At 40.3% G+C, this 24,270-nt stretch overlaps 1 protein-coding gene across 1 annotated transcript in view; it reads right to left on the bottom strand.

Annotated features, from left to right (window-relative positions):
* Nucleotides 1–24,270, bottom strand: part of adam12a (ADAM metallopeptidase domain 12a) — a 71,948-nt gene that overhangs the window by 30,478 nt on the left and 17,200 nt on the right. Inside the window, exons 4-6 of the mRNA XM_079657909.1 lie at nucleotides 8,187–8,265; nucleotides 4,033–4,109; nucleotides 2,712–2,898 (exon numbers count right to left, since the gene is read on the bottom strand). Coding sequence (XP_079514035.1) covers nucleotides 2,712–2,898; nucleotides 4,033–4,109; nucleotides 8,187–8,265 — 343 coding nt within the window. The remainder of the gene's footprint in view (nucleotides 1–2,711; nucleotides 2,899–4,032; nucleotides 4,110–8,186; nucleotides 8,266–24,270) is intronic.

Here is a 24,270-nt window from a genome sequence, read left to right on the forward strand (position 1 = left end):
TGTTTTCCCTGCTAACTCTGGCATTTTGCTGGGTTAGGAGGGGTAGGGACATGATATTTCAAACTAATGAAAATTGAATCAGATAAAACATATTAAAGTATGATGAGTAAACCCTTATGAGTTATAATCAAATTATCTTTTTCACACTGGTGGAAATTAGCAATATGATCCTACTTGAGTCACCTTTTCCCCTTCTGTCTTTAAAACCCTCTGCATTGTGCTGTTTTCTTTACTTGCGCTAAATCTTTGCAGCCCTCTTAACACTAAATTAAAATGCTGCTCATTGAAGCCAGTTCTATAATCATCAACAGGAATCAACAACTACAGTAAAACATCAGAACATCCCTATTACTTCATGAATAAATAAAATCTAACAATGTGATGTCTCAGCCAGCAAAGCCATGTGTTTGGCGTGCTTTCTGAAACAATACTCAATCTCAATGTAACCTTAATGAAATGACTAAACAATTGCTACAATAAAAATCAGATTTAAGAAAATGGAAAGTCCCTCATGCTGCATCACAATTATGGAATGTGTGCTTTTCCTCCTCGGAGAAACATCTGTTTCATCTTTTACCCCACCTATCTGCGTGTCTCCTGTGTTGACCTGATAAATCAGCCATGTTCATCCACTCCTGCCATTCTTCAGCAGTCAGATAGAGATCACTGGAGTCTGTGTTTTCCACTTATCAACGCTCATCATCTTTAAAGGCCTGTTCCCTCTAAAGATAAAGAGTCTCTATGACCATGGCTCTTATGATTTATCTCTCCGCTCAGTGGGATAGTAAGGAGCTGAGTGTACGACGTGGGTCTGGTGGGGTTTTCTAAAAAGCAATGATGCCATGATGTACAAGCCTGATCTCGCTTTTCAGAGCAAATGGTGTCACTTAGCAGCCGATGCACTCTCCACAGGCGTTTATCAACCTGGGCTCTCAGTATACTGCGCGTCACTAATGGACAATGCTAGATCAGATGGAAAGAATGGGTGAATAATTCAACAAGTAGTAGCTTCTAAAATATATAACAGACCACTTACCAATATCTACATTGCAAATGATCTCTCAAAGAGGTTAAGGTGAGCAATCTTTTATATTGTGCGCAGTTGGAATTGAAGTACATGCTCCAACTATAAGAGTGCACTCAGTACAGAACAAGTCTTCGCCAGGTGTGTTCCTCCCAAACAAAGAGGAGTTGAATCCCTTTCAATTGTCTTGTTTTTAACCTAGCAAATATGTCTTTGCCGAACAAAACATTACTTGACCATTTAAATCAACTGTCCGGTAAAGAAACAGAGTCAATGTTGGTAGGCAATATAAACGAAGGTCCTTGAGCATACAATCATCAATGTATACAAAAAATATAAGACTGATGGGTCCAGCAATATGCGAGATTGGCTTTTGAAAGACAGACGAAGACACACACACACACACACACACACACACACACACACACACACACACACACACACACACACACACACACACACACACACACACACACACACACACACACACACACACACACACACACACACACACACACACACACACACACACACACACACACACACACACACACACACACACACACACACACACACACACACACACACACACACACACACACACACACACACACTTCTCTTCCCTCATGGCGTGGATAATAAGAAAATAACTTTCTTCACCGCAGCTGGTTAATACAAGATTTTCTGCATCACAGCCTTTTCACAGTGGGATTGAGACTACAAATTAAACATTTGAATGGAAAACACAACGGAAAGCTGAATGAAAGAGCATACATGGCTTAATTAGTTATTAAATATACCGGAGATTAGAAAAGTTGTAATTGGAAAATATTACATTTTTCAACACTCTCACCTCACGTTTGAAATAATGAAAATATATGGATTACACCTGGTTCACTATATACGATCCACAGGAAGTATCATCATATTCATCAGAATGGAAGGGTATGCAAACTCTTCACAAAATCACTTCCGCCACCAGGTTGCAGATTAAAAGTTCCTGTGAGGTGACAATGCTAACACGATTAGAATAAAAACGCTTTCTTTAGGGTATAGAAACGTTTTTTCAGTGCATTATAGCGCATCAGCGCATCCATCGCTACATCTGGGACCCAGGAGATCGCGCCATAGGAGGAGACGACCTACCACGCCGGCAATGGACCACACTAAACCGCCTACGAACTGGGGTCGGTTGCTTCAAAACATCAATGAAGACGTGGGGCCTGGCAGACAGTTCTGCATGCGAGTGCGGTGACCCTGAACAAACTGCCGAACATATAATAACCACCTGCCCTTTATATAGACCACCCTCGGAAGCCAGCCTCTTCGACTTAGGACCAGAGATGCGGGCATGGATACACGACACCGAGTTGGACCTCTGACGTTACACGAAAGAAGAAGAAGAAGAAGAAGAAGTGCATTATCTTTAGTGGACCAGTTTGACATGTCGAAGAGGCCTTACAATTTACAGGCCTTAAAAATACATTTTCCCTTCGTTGTATCTGAGAGTGCTTGAAGAAAATGTCTTCTCTGTAGTAAACGTTGGTGATTTGCTTACCATGAGCTATGAAGTAGTTATGAAAGGACAAAATACCGAAAAAATAAGTAAGAAATCTTGAAGACAGAAACTTTCTTTGAAATCGTCAGTTTACCGGTGATAAAAGGCAGACAGTTTAATGATCCTTACCCTTGTGCTGAAAGCCCTGAAAGGACTGCTGTCTGCATGTTCAATGGGGTAGGTTATGTTGAAATCATGGCCACAGGTGCCAGGAGCGAAATTGAGGTGTTCAGCTGTGTAGATCCAGTGAGTCCCATCGGAGTGATCAGCAGATGGTTCCAGTACATAGGATTTGCCTTCAAGAGTTATGAAACCCCTGCAGAGAAAGGAAAGGTGAGACAATTCTGTTCATGTTTTCAGAATTCAAATACTGGTATTGTGCAGCAAATAATATTGTTTAGCAAATCTAGCTGAAATAAAAGTAACAATGGCATTTGTGTGACAAACTACAGATGCTACATCAATGTGATGACTGCAGTATTATAGAGTTGTATATCTTAGAATCCCATTGTTTCCTCCTCCTTATTTTTTCTCATGGTTTAACCGTGGCCTTTCTAATTTAAAGTGACTCATGCAGAGAATCTGGATAAACTCTGAGATTCTCACGGACCTTCAATATTCACAATCCAATGAACTCATACTAACCCCCTCCCAAAAAAGAAGCCTCAGCATTGCCAACTTTAAACCAAAAACAATTTGTCTCTGTGAGCCGGGCAATGTGTAGCTCTGTCAAAAACAGTTATGTGCATATATTATTGTGCTCACAGGTAATAGAAAAACTGAAATAAATATTAAAAACAAAGGGCCAAAGCGAGGGCTTTACAATCAGGCGAATCATCCGCGGAGGGTGTAGAAGTTTGGCTGGTTTCTGATAACATTCCTGATGGTGTCCAATGATATTACTGCAATCATTACTCCTGTTTGACATCTGCAAACAGAGTGTTTCCAACACAAAAAATCCTCACTTGTCTAAAGCCTTACAATATGTCAACTTTACTGCTTTTCAACAGCATATAAAGACTGACTTCTCAATGTATTAATGTCGCAAAATTAATTATTTACTGGGTTCTGCTGACACGCCATTTCTCAGAGTTGTACACTTGAGACTTATGACTTGGCCTTGAGTCAGACTAAAGGCATAATTTCGGTTTATTACGACTCTGGATTGGATTTTCATAGCTTTGGTGACAATTTTAATGGTTTTGATGTCATTGTGCTGATGAAAATAATTGTTGTGAGAGGTTGTAAACAACAATTTGGAGACTTAATTTGGGGATATATGGAAAATAAGTACCGGAGATGGCGTTAATAATGTATTTTTGTACCGAAAGAACTAATGCAACAATGGCAAGTATACATGTATGGGCTACTTCTGTAGTTTATCACAAAGGCACTAGACCATTGTTTCTTCCGTGACAAAATGAATAAATGTCTGACAGACTAGACTTACTTTATACCAGTACAGGTACTGAGACTGACGTCCGAGTTGACATGTCCCTCCACCTCACCGTGGTAGTAGCAGTTTGCCTGATTGAGCACAAACAAAACGTTTTTCAGTATTTAAAACTCAGGACAAAGGGATGGGACCACCAGTGTGGCACGAAACATGTCACAGCTGTACCCCCTGATCACCGTGAAATATAACCAGATTGATTCTTTTGTTGCTAGAAAGCAGCGATTCACTCTCCAACAGGCTGATGATAGTTGAAATCTGTGCAGTGTATCATATTTCCCAGCACAATCTTTGCATACGGCTGCATTCCCAGGTACCAGCTTTCAAGGACCACCTGTCAAGCTGCAGAAGGGAGTAACGAAAGTGAAGAAAGCCCATGTTTATTGAACCAGGCCTGGCAGCGAGAGGGTGGGGAGGAAGCGTCTGGTTTAGAGTGAAAACAGACTTCAGTTACAAGGCCTCGCTCAGGTGAGGTCTAACCAACCCTACTGCCACCCTGTTCTGGAAAACAAGGAAATGAGTTTTACACCCCTCTAAATATAGAGTGCAGGCAGTACATTTAAATGTCCGGCCCAATGCAAGGTGGCTATCCTCGAGAAACTGCTTGTTTCACATGTTCAGAGTCTAAATGAGTTTCTGGTTTTAAAGGGGATCCTTTCCTATTTTTGCGTTACAGCACTTTTTCACAGTGATTCTACAATTAGACCAAAATAATCAAATTAAAGTGTTCTCACTATAAACAGCATTGATAGTGCCTTTATTGAAGCTGAATCTTTAAGAAAGCCACACACTTAACAGTCCAGAGATTGATTTCCTGGACCTAAACACTTTGGATTGCCAGAAACATGAACCCAAAGGAATGCTAATGTTGCTTAATTTCTGCTAGATACTTTGTTTGTTAAGATTGTGCATTTGCATTAACAACTTTCTACAGTGATAACATGTCAATGGTGTTTTAACAACAAAAAATAAACATTAATACTGCTTTGAGAAATTTGGAGAATGACAGAACATATTCAAAGAACTTAAACATACATTTTGTTGCACAACTAACTGTGATAAAATACTACAAATAAAAGCCAATTGGACTGGAAAGACTTTATATCACTAAATAATCCATGCAGCACTAACATTTATTCAAACATATTTGGCTATACACTTAATTGTCATATAAACATGATTTTTTTTAGGGACAGGTTGAAAAATGGATTTAGCTATCAAAACAAAAACCTACCGCCCAAAGGACAATATCTTATTTAGAGGACGTTGAATAAACAGACCCAAAGCCTTGAGAGCTTTGTCTGTTTGGCCACTTTCCATATATTTACCTGGAGGTGCACTGAAAGAGAATCATCCATTACAGCAAGGTAAAAAGGCAAAGAAAGGACAGCCCAATACATGAATTATGACATTTTAGTGTAGCAAGGAGGAGCAGGGCTGGATTTAGTGTGCCAAGTTAATGCTACCACCTCATGTTTCTTTGATGAGATCATGACAGTGATGCATCGATAGGAAAGATATGAATAGACTTTTTGTTTCGGCAGAAATAAATGAGAAAGGAAAGTGCTTACGCCTTCATATCTGGAATAAGAAAGATTAATAACTAATACCCAGATTATTGTAGGAGGCAAGGTCGGGTGTGAACATCACATTGTTTATCATACTGCATTTATTATTCTAAGTTAACGCTCTAACAACCATGCTAGTGATTCATATCCCCAGTAGTGTTTGTTACAGCACTCGTTTATTGCATTGTGTGTGGACTTTAGTGAGAAAGGGAGAGGACGAAAACAGGAACCGAGGGAGGGCTGACTCACACTGAAGTCAACCCCAACAGTACCTTACCTTTGACACACTACTGAACCCTCCAGATACTTGCCCAGATCACTATATCAGTCTCCTCCCTGCAGGCAGGATAAATAAATTAACTTTGGATCAGCCTCAAAAAGATCTGGCCGTTTCCATTTAAAAAGACCCTCCCAAGCTGTGGTCATGAGAGAGGAATGAGAGGAAGTACGAAGGTCAAAAGACGTCTGTTAGTTCCCAAGACACTCAGTAGGTAGATACTGGCAGCTAGCCTTCGGTGCGTCCATTCTGTTTTTAATCCACCCATCCATCAAATGCAGAACAGGTGCTCAGAAGATTATGGCTAGGAAATGAATTGATCCAAATGAGGCATAAATGACACTTGAGGATATGCTGCTTTCCTTTGTTTTACATCGTTACTTCATCATTTGGATAGTTTGGGTGTGTGTGTGTGTGTGTGTGTGTGTGTGTGTGTGTGTGTGTGTGTGTGTGTGTGTGTGTGTGTGTGTGTGTGTGTGTGTGTGTGTGTGTGTGTGTGACACACACCACGAAAAAAACAATCAATATAAAGACAAAATCTGGGGCTATAGAGTGGTGCAGTGATGGCGCATTTTTATTAGGCCGACCCGGAAGTAAGCTGCACATGGGTTCCCTCGACAAAAAAGCAATGGGATTTCTCCATAGGATTTTGGAATATTGTAAAAAATAACATCTGTGGAACACGAACCTTTTTGATAAATGCACGTTTTGTTCAGCCGGATAATATCCACATGTCTACCCTACTTTTATAATTTTCGAATCATAAATCTAATCGCCGTAATGACGAGTTCGGCGTAATGACGTACAACGTCATCGACAACTTCTGTAGTCCTATTCAGCCACTTGTTAACAACCATCGTTTTTCAGACACGTAAACTCTTAAAAAATCTCCAGTGGGGTCACTGCTGATGTATTTAATGTCGTAGAACAACACGTGGTCCGTCTCTTAAATTTGTGTCATCACTTCCGGGTTTTAGGACTCGTTCCTGCACCACTCTATTGGACATGGTGATAACATTTTTCCCTAACACCAAGTATTTGAAGGACTTAGTGATTAATCTATCTTGATAATGAAGCCCTACACCAATTAGTCCATCCAACCGCTCATTGATGCCATGTGCCAGCTATTGCCTCTCAGTGTTGACCCGCCTCAACTCTTTCTTTGTCTTTGTCCTTTGGTAATGCGGTAATTCTGATGAGTGACAGAGCCGCTGATGGCACCAGCTCTGGTCTCATTGCAGTCTCAAGAGGAAATAATTGTACCTTTCACTGTGTGGGCTGGCTATTATTGAATTATATTAATCTCCTCTTTTGTGAATTTTCAGCATAAGTAGGCCAGGCATTTTGTACACAGACCTCGCAGGATGTCTATTAATATGCTTTCTGGAGATCTGAACAAAAATTGACGTTTAATTGCTTTCCAAACAGCAGATGATCAAATCACTGAAATCAGGCAAGCAGGTGGAAGCTTTGAGGCGTAGAAAGTGTTCCACATGGTGCTGCCAAATCATTCTCATTCATTACAGAGTGCTCTACACATAGTTTCCTAATAGTCTCGCTGTTCTCTAACCTGGGAAATGCATGGAACATTTACGGATGCATGAAATGTGTTTTCAAAGACCCATTGTATTTGAAAGCCGAACAGATGAGCTATATTTATTCCTAGCAAATCACAGGAAATTAAGACCAAAGCTCTTGTATGGTTGGAGAAATAGGATATAAATTAAGTAAAATATATAATTAATTATCTCATAAACTGCTCAAAAGAGAATATATTTGAAAATTATACATTAGAAAATCTGACATTGCACCCTGAAAACTATTTTATTCTCTTATCTCAGTTTTACAAGCACGAGTCTTATGACGCAATGATGGGTGATGAATATTTTACAGTAAGTGTGACTTCTGAAGAGCACTTAGATGTTCACTAGTTTAATATATCCGTGCAGAGCTGCGTTACAAAGCATTTTTTGAGATGGTTTGAAGTCCATCCATTATAAAACACATGAGCCGCTTCCTAAATCGGAGTTGGCTCTCTGACCTCTGTTCGGCTTTTATTCCATCAAATATGAATATACTTCCTCATACGCAAGACGACCCAATTCCTGGCGGTTTAAAAGTGGGTCCAACGGCGGTATCAATGTTTTATTACTTCCTTGCTGACCTTAACGAAAGCACAATGGAGCAGAACCCGACAGGAAGTACGGGTCCACAGCAGCCCGATATCCATAGGAGCTGCTGGGTGGGTAGTGAAGAGAAGTGTCAGCTTCGATAAAGAAACAGAAAATAAAAGGTTCTTAACATACCGTGAAGTTGTCCGAGCCGGTGACTGCAATGCCGTCTTCTAGGTAATGGGTTTCTGTATAGTTACTTGAAAACAGCCCCCTAGAAAGAATAAACAAAGAAAACAAACAGAAATGACCCTCTGGGGCTTTATCCTGAAAAATCAATCACAATGTCTTAGGCCAGACTTGCATGAAAAGTAAACAGTTTGATGTGATTTAAAATGTAACCCTGCTTTAGTATAGATCGAATTGAAGCACCTGTAGGCTACAAGAAAACAAATTAGATTTTTTTTTAAAGGCTGCTGTTACATTTTCTGTTTACTTTCACACCATATGCAAGCACCATAAAGAAGCATCCAATATCAATCCATAACTCATTCCATGTGATATGGTAGAACAGTTATTAGCTCACACATTACAGACAATGGCAAACAATGAGCAGATGGACATACAGTAATAGAGTTATCTGATGAAAGCAAGAAGGAGGAGATTATGTCGACAGGAAAGCAGTGAAGGAGTCATTTTTAGTTACAGTCGGGAATCAATAAGACTACGAAGTGACTCTCTGAGGTTACCAAGCGATCCATTTACAGTTTATATCTAGAAAGCTCAATACATCAACACAACGAAACTCTGCTGCGGGCAAACCTTCGCACTGCTCTCTCTTTCTTCCTGTTCACGGGTCACTACCATGTAGGCCAAGAAAGATTACAGCAATACCTTGCTAATGTGATACCTACTGCCTTCTCATTTGTCTTCATCAAAGCAAAATCAATTTTGTTATCTCTACTTCACAATTAAAGCTTTCCAAGGTTTTTACTGTGAAGCAAAGGCTCCCTGTAGTCTTAGTCAACATGATGTTAAAAGCATGTCTTCTGTACATGAAGAGATATGAAAAGAATAAATGCTACCAATAGATACAAAATGGCATCAGTACTCTAACCAACTTTTAACTGTGGTCGTCCTGATCTTTGGAAAAGAAATTCTAGGAAAATAGGCCATTATGACATATGTGCTAATTCCTTCTAATGGCATTTTCATTCTGCAAGAAGATTTTTTTTAATAAAAACATCTTGAGATAAGGTCCCACTTACTTGTTGATTACAAGCTATAAATCACATCTAATGACCATCATAAGGGAGTTGCTAAGTTGTCACTGAGAAGGTTTAGTTGTTATTAATTGCACTGATAAAACAAATAAGTTGGACATTGTGTATATCATTTATTTGTCAAGCTGCTGTTTTCTACGGTCAATAATTAACCTTTCAATATTTTGTCCCAAAAGCAAATGCATTTACAACTATCTGACATTGCATTTCACAGAATGTTTTAATAGTTACTGATTTGTATCACTAAATCTGGTGTCCTCAAGAGCAGCAAACTACAAACCTTTCAGAGATCCTGAAGAGCTTTCAAGACTTTTTAGGTCATTTATCATTGACACTCAAAAGATTGATTTTGTTATACTACTTACTGTAACCGCCAAACTGCGCTGAAATGTCACCTTAACGACAATGAACAATCTGTACAGCATATCTACAATGATGGCTGCCCTTTTTTTCACCTACAGTTGTTACCAAGAAAAAGCTATGTGGACCCCCTCCTGGGCTGATTATTGCAGCATTAGCATGTGTATTTGTGTTCATGATTTGTATACGTGAGGATGAGTGTCCATGTATTGTACATACAGCGAGTACATGTACAGTAATAAACCACAGGACACCAGCAGATGGTTGGCTGGTGCTAATCCACAGCAGAGGAACAAACCTCAGCATGCAGCTGGATTCTCTTACTGACCTCACCGCTGACAACCCAGCTGGGAGTGTCAGCTGTAACAACCTGGGGAGGGGGGTTATTTTGTTTGGGAGCTGTCGGCATGAGATACAATACTTCCCCGCCCTCTAGAACAGAGCCAAAGAGCTGGTAATAATCATTGGATCAAAGCGAGGCCAAAGAGAAGAGAGCGCCAAATAAAATGATGTGTTTCTTCAGTCTTAATTAGGTCTGCACTCTCAGTTGGACAGTCAACCTCAACATCTGCCCACAAGGCAGGATAGGACAATCCAGTGTGGTGATTGTGTTTGCTTCAGCCTGTAACACTCTGGGAGAGTCTGGGAATGAAACATGAAAACATGTTGCGGACACATGGAACCAAGAAACTTCACCTTAGTCCAACTGAATCCAACTGAAGTTCTTGCACTGTTAGCAATGGTAGATGAAGATTACTTATATTCCCTTTCTTCATTGTTACTTGCACGTTCTCCAATTTCCTGTAGACTTGTCCATCACTGACATCTCAGAAATAGGACTGAGTGGCATCATACAGATGACTGATCTAAATGTCAGGCCAGTGGTACTTAATGAGAGGTATCCCACTACTATTCTTTGGTTGGTAACCTCAGCCTAGCTGAACTTAACTAAGGTTAACTTAGAGCTAGCATTCTTTGGCTGATAACTCCAATGGAGAGTAGTTTCACAGCACGGATTGTAATGGGTGCCAACATTCGACAGTTTCCTGGCAACAACGGTTAACCCCTGTGCGTAATGACTAAAGTATTTCCACCATCAATTACCTTGGAAGTGGTTTAAGACTACATGTTTAATGTTCAGCATGAACAGAAGGGAAAAGCTAATCCAATGTTATATGGGCACCTGGCTATTGCTTTGAGACAAACTGATCCCTGAACAGGCTAGAACATGATAAACTACACAAATTAGAGTTGCAATCTGCACTACAAACATGCAATACAGCACAGCTCAGAGGTACCATTTACATAATGTAGACAAGGGTTGAAAGAAATGTACAGAAAACATTCTAATGCATGTAACCCAGCGGACAACACCTGTACGTTCATCTCATCCCATTGGGACGATGTACCAATACATCATGCTTCTAATTCCACAAACCACCCGTCCGAGTGACAGCAGCGGCTCAATGTTTATCAATCAGCCGGAAGTTAATGAGGCATGGAAGAAGGGAGGGGATGGGGGGTCTTGCCCCCCATTTAAAATGCATTACACATGGGACAAGCCTATAGCAGGGCTCTGTCTGACTGACAGGACGTTAGCATCAGATAGGGGCACCAAGAATCAACAAGAAGATACAACATTCCCAATGTTACAGCCGAGGGACACCCATGGTCTTAAAGCTCTGACAGAGATATATCTCTTAACTCCTCCGCATTTGTACGACGGGTACAATACTGTATATATGATGTGTTTATGTATTGGCATTTCCTGGCTAAAAAAGCAGAAATATATTCTTGAATGAAAATATGTTGGATTTGAAGAAAGTGTCGGATTTGCCTGTCAGTAGATTGGACAAATGCAGACAGAAACACAATGAATACACTTCAAGCTAATCCTGAATGCCAGCTACTAAATGCCACTTCTGTTGATCAAATGTTTCTGTTGTATCTGTTCAACATTGTCAGCCTCTTCTGCCTGTCTTTGTATAGGGAAATAACACCGGGAATTGCACAGTGTCTTATCTAAATGGAATATATTTTAAAATGTCAAAGCTTACTCTGCGAACACAATCCCTGTTGTGAACGTTCTTCTAATTCAGAAAATACAACCCAGGAAACTTATCTCATTGGTGTTTTCTTAACACATTCCATCATTTTCCCCACATGTGGTCTTAATTGCAAGTGTTTGCTCTGCTTCTACGCGAGTAAAGCAAATGTTGCGGTGTGTGAGATATATTAATTGCAACAGGCTTGATGAATTAGAGTTGGTGCCTAATCAATCAAAGGCAAACAGGAGGTCTTATTTGTAGGTGAGTGCTGTGTACGACCTATAAAAAAGGTCCATTACAGCATATAAAGAGCTTTTATAAATGATATGCTGATGTGCAATGAGTTTCTATTGATTATGACATAATTGCACATCCAGTCTTTTTTGTATGTGGATCAGTTTTATTTGGCGGATTATAAAAAAACAAATTTTTCAGCCAGTAGTCACAAATGGGCTTTCAACTTCAAGCTCTGCAAGACTCCCCCGTTTCTCCACATGAAGTATCCAACCAGGCTAAAAGAATAATTGAGCATAGAAAGATAGTGTGAAGGATAGTGTTTAAATGTTCTTTGACAACAATGTGAAGTATTTTATAAAGAATATCACTTCCTTTAAAGGTCACCTATTATGCAAAATCGAGTTTCAGGAAAAAAGATTTGCTCACTTTTTGTCCTGATCCATTTATATAAAAAACTGCCTGAAAATGAGCTGATCGGATTTTGCCTACTTTATGATGTCATAAATTTTTTTTGGCTTGTGTAACCCTTAGCCAACAACCAACCAAGGTAAGCTATAATATATTGATGAAAAACAGTATAATAGCGAGCCTTTAAGATAAAGTGAATATCCTAATTTACTTGCTCTGACAGAACTTTGACACTAGCCTCACTGTTGGAATCTAAGCTGTATCAATGTGCAGCGATTTCCCAGTCTAGGTTTGGATATGTCTCGTTAAACTCAGACGACCTAATCAGGGACTTCTGGACAAATCTAACTATGATAAATGAGAAACTAAGCATTAGGCCTCTGTAGAGCAAGGCGTTCTCTAGCACTTGTAAGCCCTGCGCTGTAACGGAAACTTATTTAGAACAGATGTAAATATAAACATTTAGAGCAGACGAAATCACCATCAAAGAAAGACGTTTTCTCGTAAAACCTAATCTAGGAGCTCCAATTAGTACATTACATTTCAGCGTAGAGACCCGTGAGGCAATGTGGTAATAATAATGTCGCTTTCCTTTTATGTGGCAAGTTGCAAGAAACCAGCTCTGTGTGGAAAAAGTGGGATCATGTGCATGAAAACCTACAACGGTGCAAACCCCCCCCGAGCGAAAAAAATTAGTTGTCTCAGTGTTAGTAACATTCTTTTTCCAGGCGCAAGGGAAGAGGGCCAGTCTTCCTGGCTGTGATCTGTCTGACATCAGGCAGTGTTGCAGGCCAGTGCCAAGTAGAGCAGGGAAGCAGAATTCCCCCTGCTTACCCTGAGCTCAATGCAATTCCCAGTCTTCACCAAGCATGTCATGAACAGAGCTGTTACAGCATGCCAGCCAATGATTTCTGCTCAGGCAGCGGGGAGGAAGGGGGGGGGAGCAAAAAAAGTCAAGGCAGATGGTTTTGACTTTATAAGCTGTCACGTTCGGTAGAAAGCTAACATACGGCTCCTCAAGCTACGTCCAACGCGACAAGGTAGAAACACCTGTCAAGAAAGCCAACTGTGTTGAAAATGGAAAAAATGAAAGCGTCTTATATTTTTGCATCGCTCTTTCGACTTACTCATGACGGCCTCATTATGATTCTTTACACTTCTATGGCTTCCCGGGGTGGTTAATTGTGCAGCGAGATGGTCAAACACAATAGCCATTAGTAGCAGTGGCACGCAATTATCGCAGTTACTGTCACCGCAAGATTGATGTGGTTAAGGCATGCCCCGTGAAATCAATAAAGTGTCATCTCAGTACAATGTCTGCCTGATGGATGACTCCACAGGATCCCAATTACAGAGACTGGGTGATGAATACCGGTCCCCGACAATGGATAAGATGATGGGAATTAGGACAGAAGTGCAACACTAATCTTTGATAAAGTTTCAAGATAATGATGCTGTGTATACTGAGATGACTTTTTAAGTTGAAAAGGTGAAAGTGGAGCGATACTGTCATACCACTACAAAAGTGCATGAGGTCAGAGTAGATGGTGCAACCACAACCACAATGTTAACCTAGCAGATTGACTTGCTTTACCCTAATGAGAACAAGCAAAACACCAAAGAACAGAAAAAGCTCATTAATTGTTTTGAATGTGGTCACATGGCTCATTTATGTGAGGCATGCACACACGTGTCGTTTATGAATGGGGACTTGTGTTCTCTCAGTTGCATCCTGTGTCACACGGAGCACACATGTTGCTGCCTCGCCACATTATGGAAACACTTTGTCTATTGCTGAATCACACTTCAGCGTGGAGAGATACATAGTCCAGCAACTCCAAACTGACAGTCATGACTTCATTAAAGAACAAATGGCCATGTTTGTGTAACTTTTCACAAGTTGCTGGTTTTACAACTTATCTGTGCTATGGGCGTATTACAAGAGTTACACTAGCATAACTACAACCAGTCTCAAACAGGATCACTACAGGAAAAGTGCAACCCGAGTCAGATGTCTTTCCACAGAATTGTTCCCCTCTTTTGTTTCTTCGCCTGTTGTCACTTTCCAACTGTGACATCAAGTTACATCTGGCTATAATGTGTGTGGCTTACACCACAGTGTTTGTCACCCAAAGGCATGCTGGCACATGCCACATGTGATGAATAGTGTATGTGAGGAACTAGCAAACCATAACGTGCTCATATTGGGTTTACAGCAGGGCAAGTCTCTTTCCTTTCTTCTAAAAAGACATCAATATCACTTTATTGCTCATGTTGTCACGATCCCCAAGGGCAAGGGAAAGGTAATCACTGTGACTAATCAAAGGCAGTTGATAGGCACAGTGTGACATCTAAATGCTCCAGGTCAAGTGGAATACAAACCAACAAAATATGCCTTACGCTTGCAATTAGACAACTGATACTAATTATATCTAAATTGTAGAAAAACAAATAAAAACTGATATATTTTGGCGGTTTGTCCCAGGTGGATGTCTTTTTTTTAACTGCACGGGCCAGTGACATTGTTATCTGAGACTAATTATGCCGGGTGCCAAGACAGCAGTCTCTCAAATGGCCTTTGTTGCTGTGGATCACTGGAGGGGAGATCCTTCATCCTCTTTTCTACTCCTATCTGCCCCGGGGCCTCGGCTCCTCTGCCTTCCCCTCTGGGTGAGCTACGGTTGTGTTTCAGCTCGCGGGTGTGTGGGAGAGAGGGAAACAGAGAGTGTGTCCCTGCTTGCGTGCAGCAATCTTCGAATGCTCTGGTAGCCCAACTTGATTTATGCGCGACTGTGTGGGAGCATGTGTCTGTGCTTATACACATGCAGGCATCGCTGCATGTGCTGTTTCCACAATGAGGATTGTGTGTGTGCTCCACACACATCGGGCTCATGGCTTATAGATCATGCAGCACATTATTTTCTTTCAACACTATCAGCAAACCACAACACTCCCTGCCTGGTTTCCTAAACTACTTATTCAACACTCCTGCACTGGAAAATCAGGATGGCTTTTAGAACTGTAATGTTTTCTTGAATTATTTTTGCAAACTCTGAATAAGATAATGTTAAAAGCCAAGTTTACCCATTTAAAAACCGGAAACAGTTTTCACCGGAACTACTTCCTACCAAAGAAGCAGTCCCTTGAACATCTTTTGATGGGGAGGTCTTTGAGGAATGAGGACAGTTTCTAGAAAGAAATGCGGAATTTCTCCCAAACAACATTATAGGCACCATAAACCTCCATTGCATTGGGGTGGAGGCAATAATCCTAGCTATAGATACCTCTTTTTGATATTCATGTCTTTCAGCTTGAAGAAAAATCACAACATTTGAGGCTTCAAAGCGTTGAATTGCTTCACATCTTCTCTGTGTGTTTTCTACATCTGTTTTTAAGATGTTTGTTATGGCTGAGAACTGGGATGATGTACTGAGGGAGGGTGAATGCAAAGTCATTTTCTGGACGGGTCATGCTCAAACAACAGCTTTGAGCTTTCCCATTAATTTGAATGGTTTGCGAAAACCTGGCCCCAGGCCCGAAGCTCCTGCATCTATATTCATTGCAACATTGTGCTTGAACTAATGAGCAGCTAGGGAACTTCAAACAATCAAGCCTATCATTCTTTTCACAAGGTAAATGCACATGCAAAAAAAATGCAATTCAATTAATTAAATCTGTCTGTTCTCGTGCGCCCTCCCCCCTTCTACCCTGCCCTTCTCCCTTGTCTTGCATGCCTTCAGGGAAATCAAACAATTAAGGGATGAATACAAATGCATTCTCCCTCTCTTCATTTCTTCCACCCCTCCGATTATGTCAGTGAGGGAGATGTCCTACCTCTTTCTAGTTAAGTCAGCTTTTTATGCATTGGGTGGGATTGGTTATGCACCCTGACCCTGTATTATTTTTAGTAGATGATTGACAGGAAAATAGAGCTACAAGATTAGAGTTGGAGGAGACAGAATAAACTAAATAATATAACTTTAGCATAACACACAAGGTCAGAATCCTAATGCATCTAAAACAGGTGCGGTTGGTTCTCAGACAAGAAATTAAATGTCCAATTGAATAATCAATAAGTTTCTCAACCCTTGAGCACTCAAAGCAATCATAAATCTCTAACAGCTTTCATTAAAACCCTTTTCTGCAGTGAATGCTGATAGAATATTCTGTTATCTCATGCGTCTTTGAATCAGCTCTTCACATCTCTTTCACGCAGTTTCTAAAGCTGGTGATTGATCTCCCAATAATGCACAAAAAGCTAATTGATCGTCCACGGTCCAAAGATCTCTGAAAGGAATATGGCACTTGGTGTTGAGCTGATGCACACAGGAAGTGGAAGATTATTGGCTTTCTTTAAGATGTTGTTGGTAAACATGAAATCATACATCAGAGCGTGCATATGGAGCTTACAGCTGGGACTTGTTTATGTTTGCACCATCGATGACCCGTCGAGCATGTATTCACATTCATTTTCATCTGCATTGTGAATATTGATTGACAGACAGTCAATGCCAGTATGTTAGAAATTCTGAGGTAGGTCATTCACAATCCCTGAACACTTTCAGAATATCCTTACAATACACCAAGAGAGACTTAAAACATTTTCAATTATTTGTATATTTCATATTTTATTTATTCAGTTAACTATTCAATTGTATTTTGAGTCAATTTGACTTCCCAAAATGAAGGTCTGAATGTTGAATGCCTTTCTCCCCACTGCTCCTCTAAAACTATATCTACTGAATAATTCATTTTCTTGTTTATTTAAAAGCTAATTTAAATATATTGAGTCCCAAAATACTGGAATCAGCCAATGATATACTTATTTTATATATACACTTATTTTTACTACTAAAAGGTAGCTGGGGTCTCGAACATAACCATGTCCCATTGTCTCTAGGACACCTACTCATTGCTGAATTTGTGACATTGTAACATACTGTATGTTGTTTGTTTATTCAAAAAACTGAATTGTAAAAATGATAATCTGTAATTTTATGGAGGAGTATGTGTGGGACTGTTTCTTAACTGGGTGAATTGACTTGTTTGTTAACCCTAACGACTGGTTGCCTGGGAACCTTATGGTGAGGACAGAACGCCTCCATCTTTACAGTATGTTGAACTAATAAATTATTAATGCTGATCTTCTCAACTAACGCTTGTCAATAAATGAAATAGATTTATCACAAAAATGTGGAAAAATGTTTCTTTACTTTTACTCATGTCTTTAACCCGTAACTTGCAATGTAAATATAAAGAACGTGATTTCAGTTGACAACTGGTTCGACTCCAGCCAACTGAATATATGCCTTTTACGCCTTATCTTTCAAGAGGGAAAACATATCGTTTTTCTCTCAGCTCGTGTGTCAACAAATGCAGTTTCCTGCTTAACCCTCTGTGAATTTACAACCTGCCTGTGACCCCCTCTCTCGGGAACTCAGTTGATGATTTTAAGGCATCTATGTCATGGACCTCGATTCCATGGGGTCCCTGCACCCCGAAGCACTCCACAGCCTCTTCATCAAACCTTGGCAGCTCCTATTGATGTTGGCAGCTCACTCCTGTCCCCAGCGCTGGAGGGATTAGGTGAGAGTGAGCAAGAAGAAGAAGAAATACGCAGGGCCAACCAAAAGGAGACCATGCGGTGTCTAATACCTCAAAATGGAGTTATTATTTGTTGCTGATGGCAAGAGAATATGCAAGGAGGGAGAGATATGGAGGCAGGTGGAGAGAATTGGGTGAGGACTGCCTTCACACCTCATCTGACAAAGCAAAAACAGCAGAAACCTCCAATTCAGTGATCACACATCCTCCCCCTGCCCCCGTCTACTCCCTGTGTGTCTATCTCTCAGCACTGTGGGGCCTAACACACATATCCTTAATGACAAATTGGATGGTAAAGAAAAAGCATCTGCTTTCTGCTTGACATGGAGACTAGGGAAGACTAGGGAAGACTAGGGAAAACCCTATGCTCCAGATCCCTGACTTTCTACGCACCATTTCTTTTAATCACAAAGTTAAATGTAGTGATAAAAGAGGATTCTGACCTAAAAGTCCTTCCTAGGTTTCCCCCTTTGAGTCGAATGCGGTTTGATTTAAAAAAATAAAAAATCAGAAGCAGAAACATAAGAAAAAGAAAGATGTTCTTCGAAAGAGATGCTACATTTGAGGGCAAGAAGGGAGGGAAACTACTGCTGGAACTTGTTGCTGTGCTGGTCAACTGTAGCGGATGCTGTTGTTGCTTTCCATCCAGCAATCATTTTTCACAAGGACACTGCTCTGTGTGAGCATGGACAGGGTATATGCAGGAATCCTGAAGTCAAATGTAATACCTTTTAAGACCTTTTTTAAAGACCCTTTCCATACATTTTAAGACCTCATCGCCACTTGGAGTGTTAACCGGTTACATTGGCGACACACTTTACCTCACGTTTACTATATACAGTATTGATTGTCCTTCCTCCTTATCTTCCAACCATTTGGACGCAAACTTGCATTTCCCCATAACGATGTTGTTTAACAACCGGCGTAAACGGACCGCTATCAAGCAGTGAGCGCGCGATGCCCTGTTCAGATGACGTCAAATCCAACGGGATGCCATAAATAAACTACAAAGAATCACACTACACACCTACGCAATGATTATATTCAGGCAGACTGTAAAATACAACCTCTTTGGACAATTTATATATTTATTGAAAACAAGCTACAAAATGTAATACCTTGGAAATTGAAGTCTAATACTTTTTCTTAATTTTCACTAAATTGATTTATCAACTTTTAATACTTTTTAAGACCCCACGGACACCCTGATGTAGGACAACAGAAGGGGAAAAATTCCGACATCAGCTGAAAGAAACAGGCTTCCTTCAGCCCAGATTTGACCGTCTGACTGATGACCACGCATGGCTTCTTTGCTCAGTCAGTGACCCGCACACGCAGGGAGTGCTGGTCATAGGAAGGTCATTGGACTGTGAGAACGGACAGAACAGGATGGAGGACAAGTAGAGCGAACACTTCCTCCAGGCTTAACTCACACTGTAGCTCCGGCAGATCTATTTGTCTGTCTGTCAAAAAAGGGAGGAGGGAAGCCAGGACTGTGAGCCTGGACTGATTATATGTATGGTCAGCAGACACAGAGGTCAAAAACTTTGTCTGCTTTTGTTTATTCCCTTTGGCACCCCAAAGCCTTGAGAAAATTAGATTTCACTACAATTTATGGAGGCCGTTTGCTTAAATAGGTGAAAGGGAGAGAGCCAGAGAACGAGACAGAAAGACAAACAGTTCAATGGAAAGGAAGATAGATGGCCTTGGCTGACGGATGGTAAAACCAAGTTTTGTTCTCCAAAATCCTCAAGAACATCTTATATAGACACATTTTCTGGCAGTTCATATTCAAATAATTCCATCTTACATTTCTGCTACAGCTAATTAAATGGAAAAACTATGTATTATCCTTGTGGTTATTCAAGTCAAACATAAAAGGACAGGAGTGTTTGTTTAAGCTCTACTTTCATTGCTGCATTACATGAGCTCCAAAAGGTACATTTTTCTTCTGCTTGCTTATTCCCCCCATGTTCAAATACAAAGGATTTTAACATCATTGCAGGCTTTTCGGAAAGAACATCAGAAGACATTATGGTTACAAGTTCCTTGTCTCCAAGTTTGATAATTGCTGCCATATTTTAAAAGGGAAATTCGCTGCACATTAAAAGTTGTGGTTCTTTGTTGATTTGTCTTTTTCATTTCAACACCTTAGTGCTTACAAACAAAGAAATGAACAAGAGGAAGCACAGTAACATTTTGTTCATTTGTTCAGCAGATGACAATGTAATGAATAAAAAGGCAAATCTTCTGAATGTGTTTGGGAATATTCAGTATTTACACAAATTGTGTTGGCGACATCGGGGACTTTTTATTGTAGTAATGAAAAATGTAATTGTCAGAAGGGACTTACCGATGACATATGCAATGTTGTGACAATGTGAAATGATTCCAATATTTTGTATTCATAGTAAAACAAATTATATTAGTGTTTGGAGAGAGACACGTAACAAAATGTAATTCCATTAACTTTGTTTGCCGTTCAGTATTGCCACAAACTGTGGGGCAATCTAAACAGTACTTCTGTGTGATAGAGTGAAGTGAAAAGCATGCATGGATAAAACATGAGGTTGGCTCTTATTCAAGGATTATTTCTTAACACATTCACAAGACGGATGGAGAGTTGGAAAGAATACGTGCTTCAATTTATCAGCCGTCTGGAAAATGTTGAAAAGTTGTGCAATAAATGCTCTTGTGGATAAAGCCTTACATTATGCTCGAACAAATGTTACCAAGAAGTTACATAAAGGTCTGAAAATGAAACACTAGTGTACTTTCAAAACCCTCTCTGTTCATAACTTTGAATGTCATCTCATTTTAAAAGACACATTTAGACTGCTGTTTAAAATGACAGACTGGCATATACAAGCAAAATTAAATGGGTTATTGTTCACTTTGAATTGTTGCAAAATGCATCAAAGTGCACTTAAAAGATGACTCATACAAAACACAAGGAATTCAACAGGGTGACTTGTTTCTGTCCATTAGTAAAACCCACTCCCACTCCTCATCAGCTTTCATCAGGGTGCCTGTGTTTTATTTATTTTTCTTTATGCAAAAATAATAATCTTGGCTATTGATATATAGGTTACCAATTATTAAATGGTCTTGGAATTCTAAGGCGTCATTTATCTGTTTGAGTTTCATCCTTATTTTGCCATAACAATTGAAGTTAGGACATGGTCAAAGCCATGTTTACTCAACGACTCCAAAATTCCAAAACCACCCCATCTCTTCCTAAACGGATAAGATAGGATATCAGGCTTAAAGTTAGGCCCCTGATGATTAAGCGAGACAGAGGTAATGAAACATTTACATTTTAAAATATAATGTTTTCTAATTTTAAATCCATGTACGTTGGACTTTAGCCTGGCAGCATTATACCTGTAATGCAAAAGGAGGACTTCTTTATCTCCAGGAACCGCCCTCAGCCCTGTGGTGAAGGTGAGTAGTGAGTGATGGCTCGTCCCCAAGAGAGAAAGTGCTGCTTACAGCAGGTTTCATTTGGCTGTGCTCTTTGTGCTGAAGGGAGGGAGGCCGAGGAATAGATCTACCAGCTGGAGTCCTGAGACCCCCGTGGTCCGTCTGGTAAAAGGCTCAGAGCGGAGAGGGAAAGACCCCTTTCACTGCACGGAATCTCTTTTTTACAAGCCATTGAGTCTGATACTCAATCTTCATTTTCATCAGCTTTATACTTTAAGTCTCTCAAATGATTGTGACTTGTTTGACCTTCACTGTGCAGAATTCTACAGAGGGCTGTTTTCATATTATCTGCTGAGGAGGATACGCTTCTCTTCGCTCACCTTGATCTGTGTTCAAGGCGTGTACAAATTATTTTGTGACATCATTAATTTCGGAGCAAATTCTGGCACAATCTGCAAGTTACAGAAGAGTGATGTGGAAACATGAATCTTCCTACGTGAGAAGAAAGGGGTTTTTGTAATGGAGTAGAACAATCTTATGTCCACATGTAATAAAGCATTTACAAGGGGAAACAAACAGCATTGAGGTGATACATTTTTTTTCAGTTTTCCTTTGTGATTGAAAGTGATATAAATAGGAAAATAACACCTCTTATATCAACAAATTGTAACATATGTAGAGCATAACAATTAAGGTAGGACTGGACAGCTTGACAGAGAGAAAGTGAGGTAAACGAGTTGTTTTACGATGTAGTAAGTTGGAAGGTTAGGTTGGGATGAAAGCTTATGGACCTGTAAAAACTCATTTATACAGACACTCACAAAACAGAGCATTAAAAAGGACACATGAGTTCATGTGGATCTCACTCTTCTTCATCCTGAAAGACAAGAAAAAAGCTGTTCTAAGAGCTTTCCAGTGTTACTGTGTGCCTCCTAATTAATTAGGAACATGGCGAGTCCACCTTATTAATTACTGCTCTAAGCTTGAAAATAATTGGAGCTACAGAAAAGGCGATTCAAAAGAAGGAAGCTCCTTCCAAAAAAAAAATCCTTTTTGAAGGAAGTAGTTAAAAGGCACAGGCTCTGGACAGAGACGAGCCCATTTCCATGGCTTGTCTTTGAAACTAATGAAACACGGTATATCATGGCCTTGCAGCCGCAAGGGTAGCAAGGTACAAAGGATAGTGTTAACCTCAGTGCAGCATTCTATTGGAAGTAAGGGTTAGAATGTGTGTGTGTGTGTGTGCGTGCGTGCGTGCGTGCGTGCGTGCGTGCGTGTGTGTGTGAAGGGAGAATATGTTTGTCTGCAGAAGAGAGAGAATAAATGAGCATTGGTACAAGCACGCCATAAAAGCAGGTTTTATGGGAGTATATCTGCTCATGTAGATGCTTAGTGATTAGACTGGGCTGTTTGTGCCCTCTCTAAAATGACCTTCCCTGTAATGTACAAATTCACACAAGCTAATGAGTCATTCGCCCACTATCTAACTGTCCATGCGTCACTATGGACAGTCATTTTGGCTAATGGATCAGAGAACAAGTTAATTTCGCACATTGACGGTGGATACAGATGTAAGCTTCAGATAAGATAACCAGGAGCAAGGCTCCGACATAATGTCATGTCAACAGTGATAACAGGAGAACAGCAGGAAGAGCACATACAGTATCTCAAGCTTCAAAGCACTAGTGTATGGAGACTCCAGATTCCCAGTTTCATCGTCAGTTCCCCTTCCTATCCTCTCTCCTATCTCATGTAGTGCTCTTCTTTAAACCCATGTTCATGTGGAGGTGGGGATACAAGGCTAACCAGTAATTATGGGCTAGCTTTAGTAACTATGGGAACAAAGAGTTATTCTTATCCAGTTGATCGTCGATAATTGGAGACTAGTGTTGCTAAAGAAAAAATAAATGTATTGGGTTAAATATATGTGTTAATCCCATTAAAAATGCATACATTGAAAATGAAATGTCTAACTATGCATTGCTTTGTACTTTGTTATGTTGGAAACACTGGGATATCGATGTAATAATGATTGCAATTTATTTTCAATAACCTAGGAACATGATCCAGTTAAGGGGCAGGATCTAACAAAGGACGACCGGGACTATAGGGAAGTAATAATCAACTATCTTCAATTCAATGTTATTGTATGGGTTGAGAATCATGTAAATCAATACAAAGATTTATCTCTAGGGCACAAGGGTAAAGTCAAGAAAGGAGCATGTTGAAGCAGTCAATAAAGACATTAAAATCTCTAATAAACACATTTGAGGCTGTTCAGTTTGAGTAAGCACTGAGGCCCGGGCTTGGGAAATGATTTTATACACTCCTCGTCTCACTTCTGGATTATTTGACAAGAGGAAGGATTCTATACACATGGGTCACACATTTGGTTTGCCGTTCCTTAAACAATCTGTGTGTGGCTCAGCAGTCCAAGACAATAACTCCACAAAAGGAGGTCACAAGAGAGATGACTTTTTTCCAGAAAGGGTTGGTCTTCAGCTCTCTGTTTGTCCAACCCCCCAGGAGAGACTGCTTCCTGCCTGTGTTTTCAGTGAGACATGAGGAAGTCTTCGTTGAGAGAAGCAACAAGTCAGAGACCAGCAGCTTGAGATATGGAGTTAAAAAACATCGCTAAAAACCCAATTCGCAAACTAGGACAAATTGATTCTGGATCCCGCCCAGGCTGAATTGTATTATTCTTCCAAACACCAGAGAGATGGAAGACCAGGCCTTTCACTCAGGAAACATATCCTCTCCCTGCCCTCTGTCCAGGGGAAAGGCCAGATTAAAGTGTGCGCATCTGTCTGTTTGTCACACAGCACCACAGGCTCCAAAAGATGGATTGCCAAACCTCCAGGCCCCTTATGTTTCAGGCCAAACAACATGATGAGCAGGGAGAAACACCAAGAGCAG

This window comes from Notothenia rossii (assembly GCF_949606895.1).
Source record: "Notothenia rossii genome assembly, chromosome: 11".
NCBI lineage: Eukaryota > Metazoa > Chordata > Actinopteri > Perciformes > Nototheniidae > Notothenia > Notothenia rossii.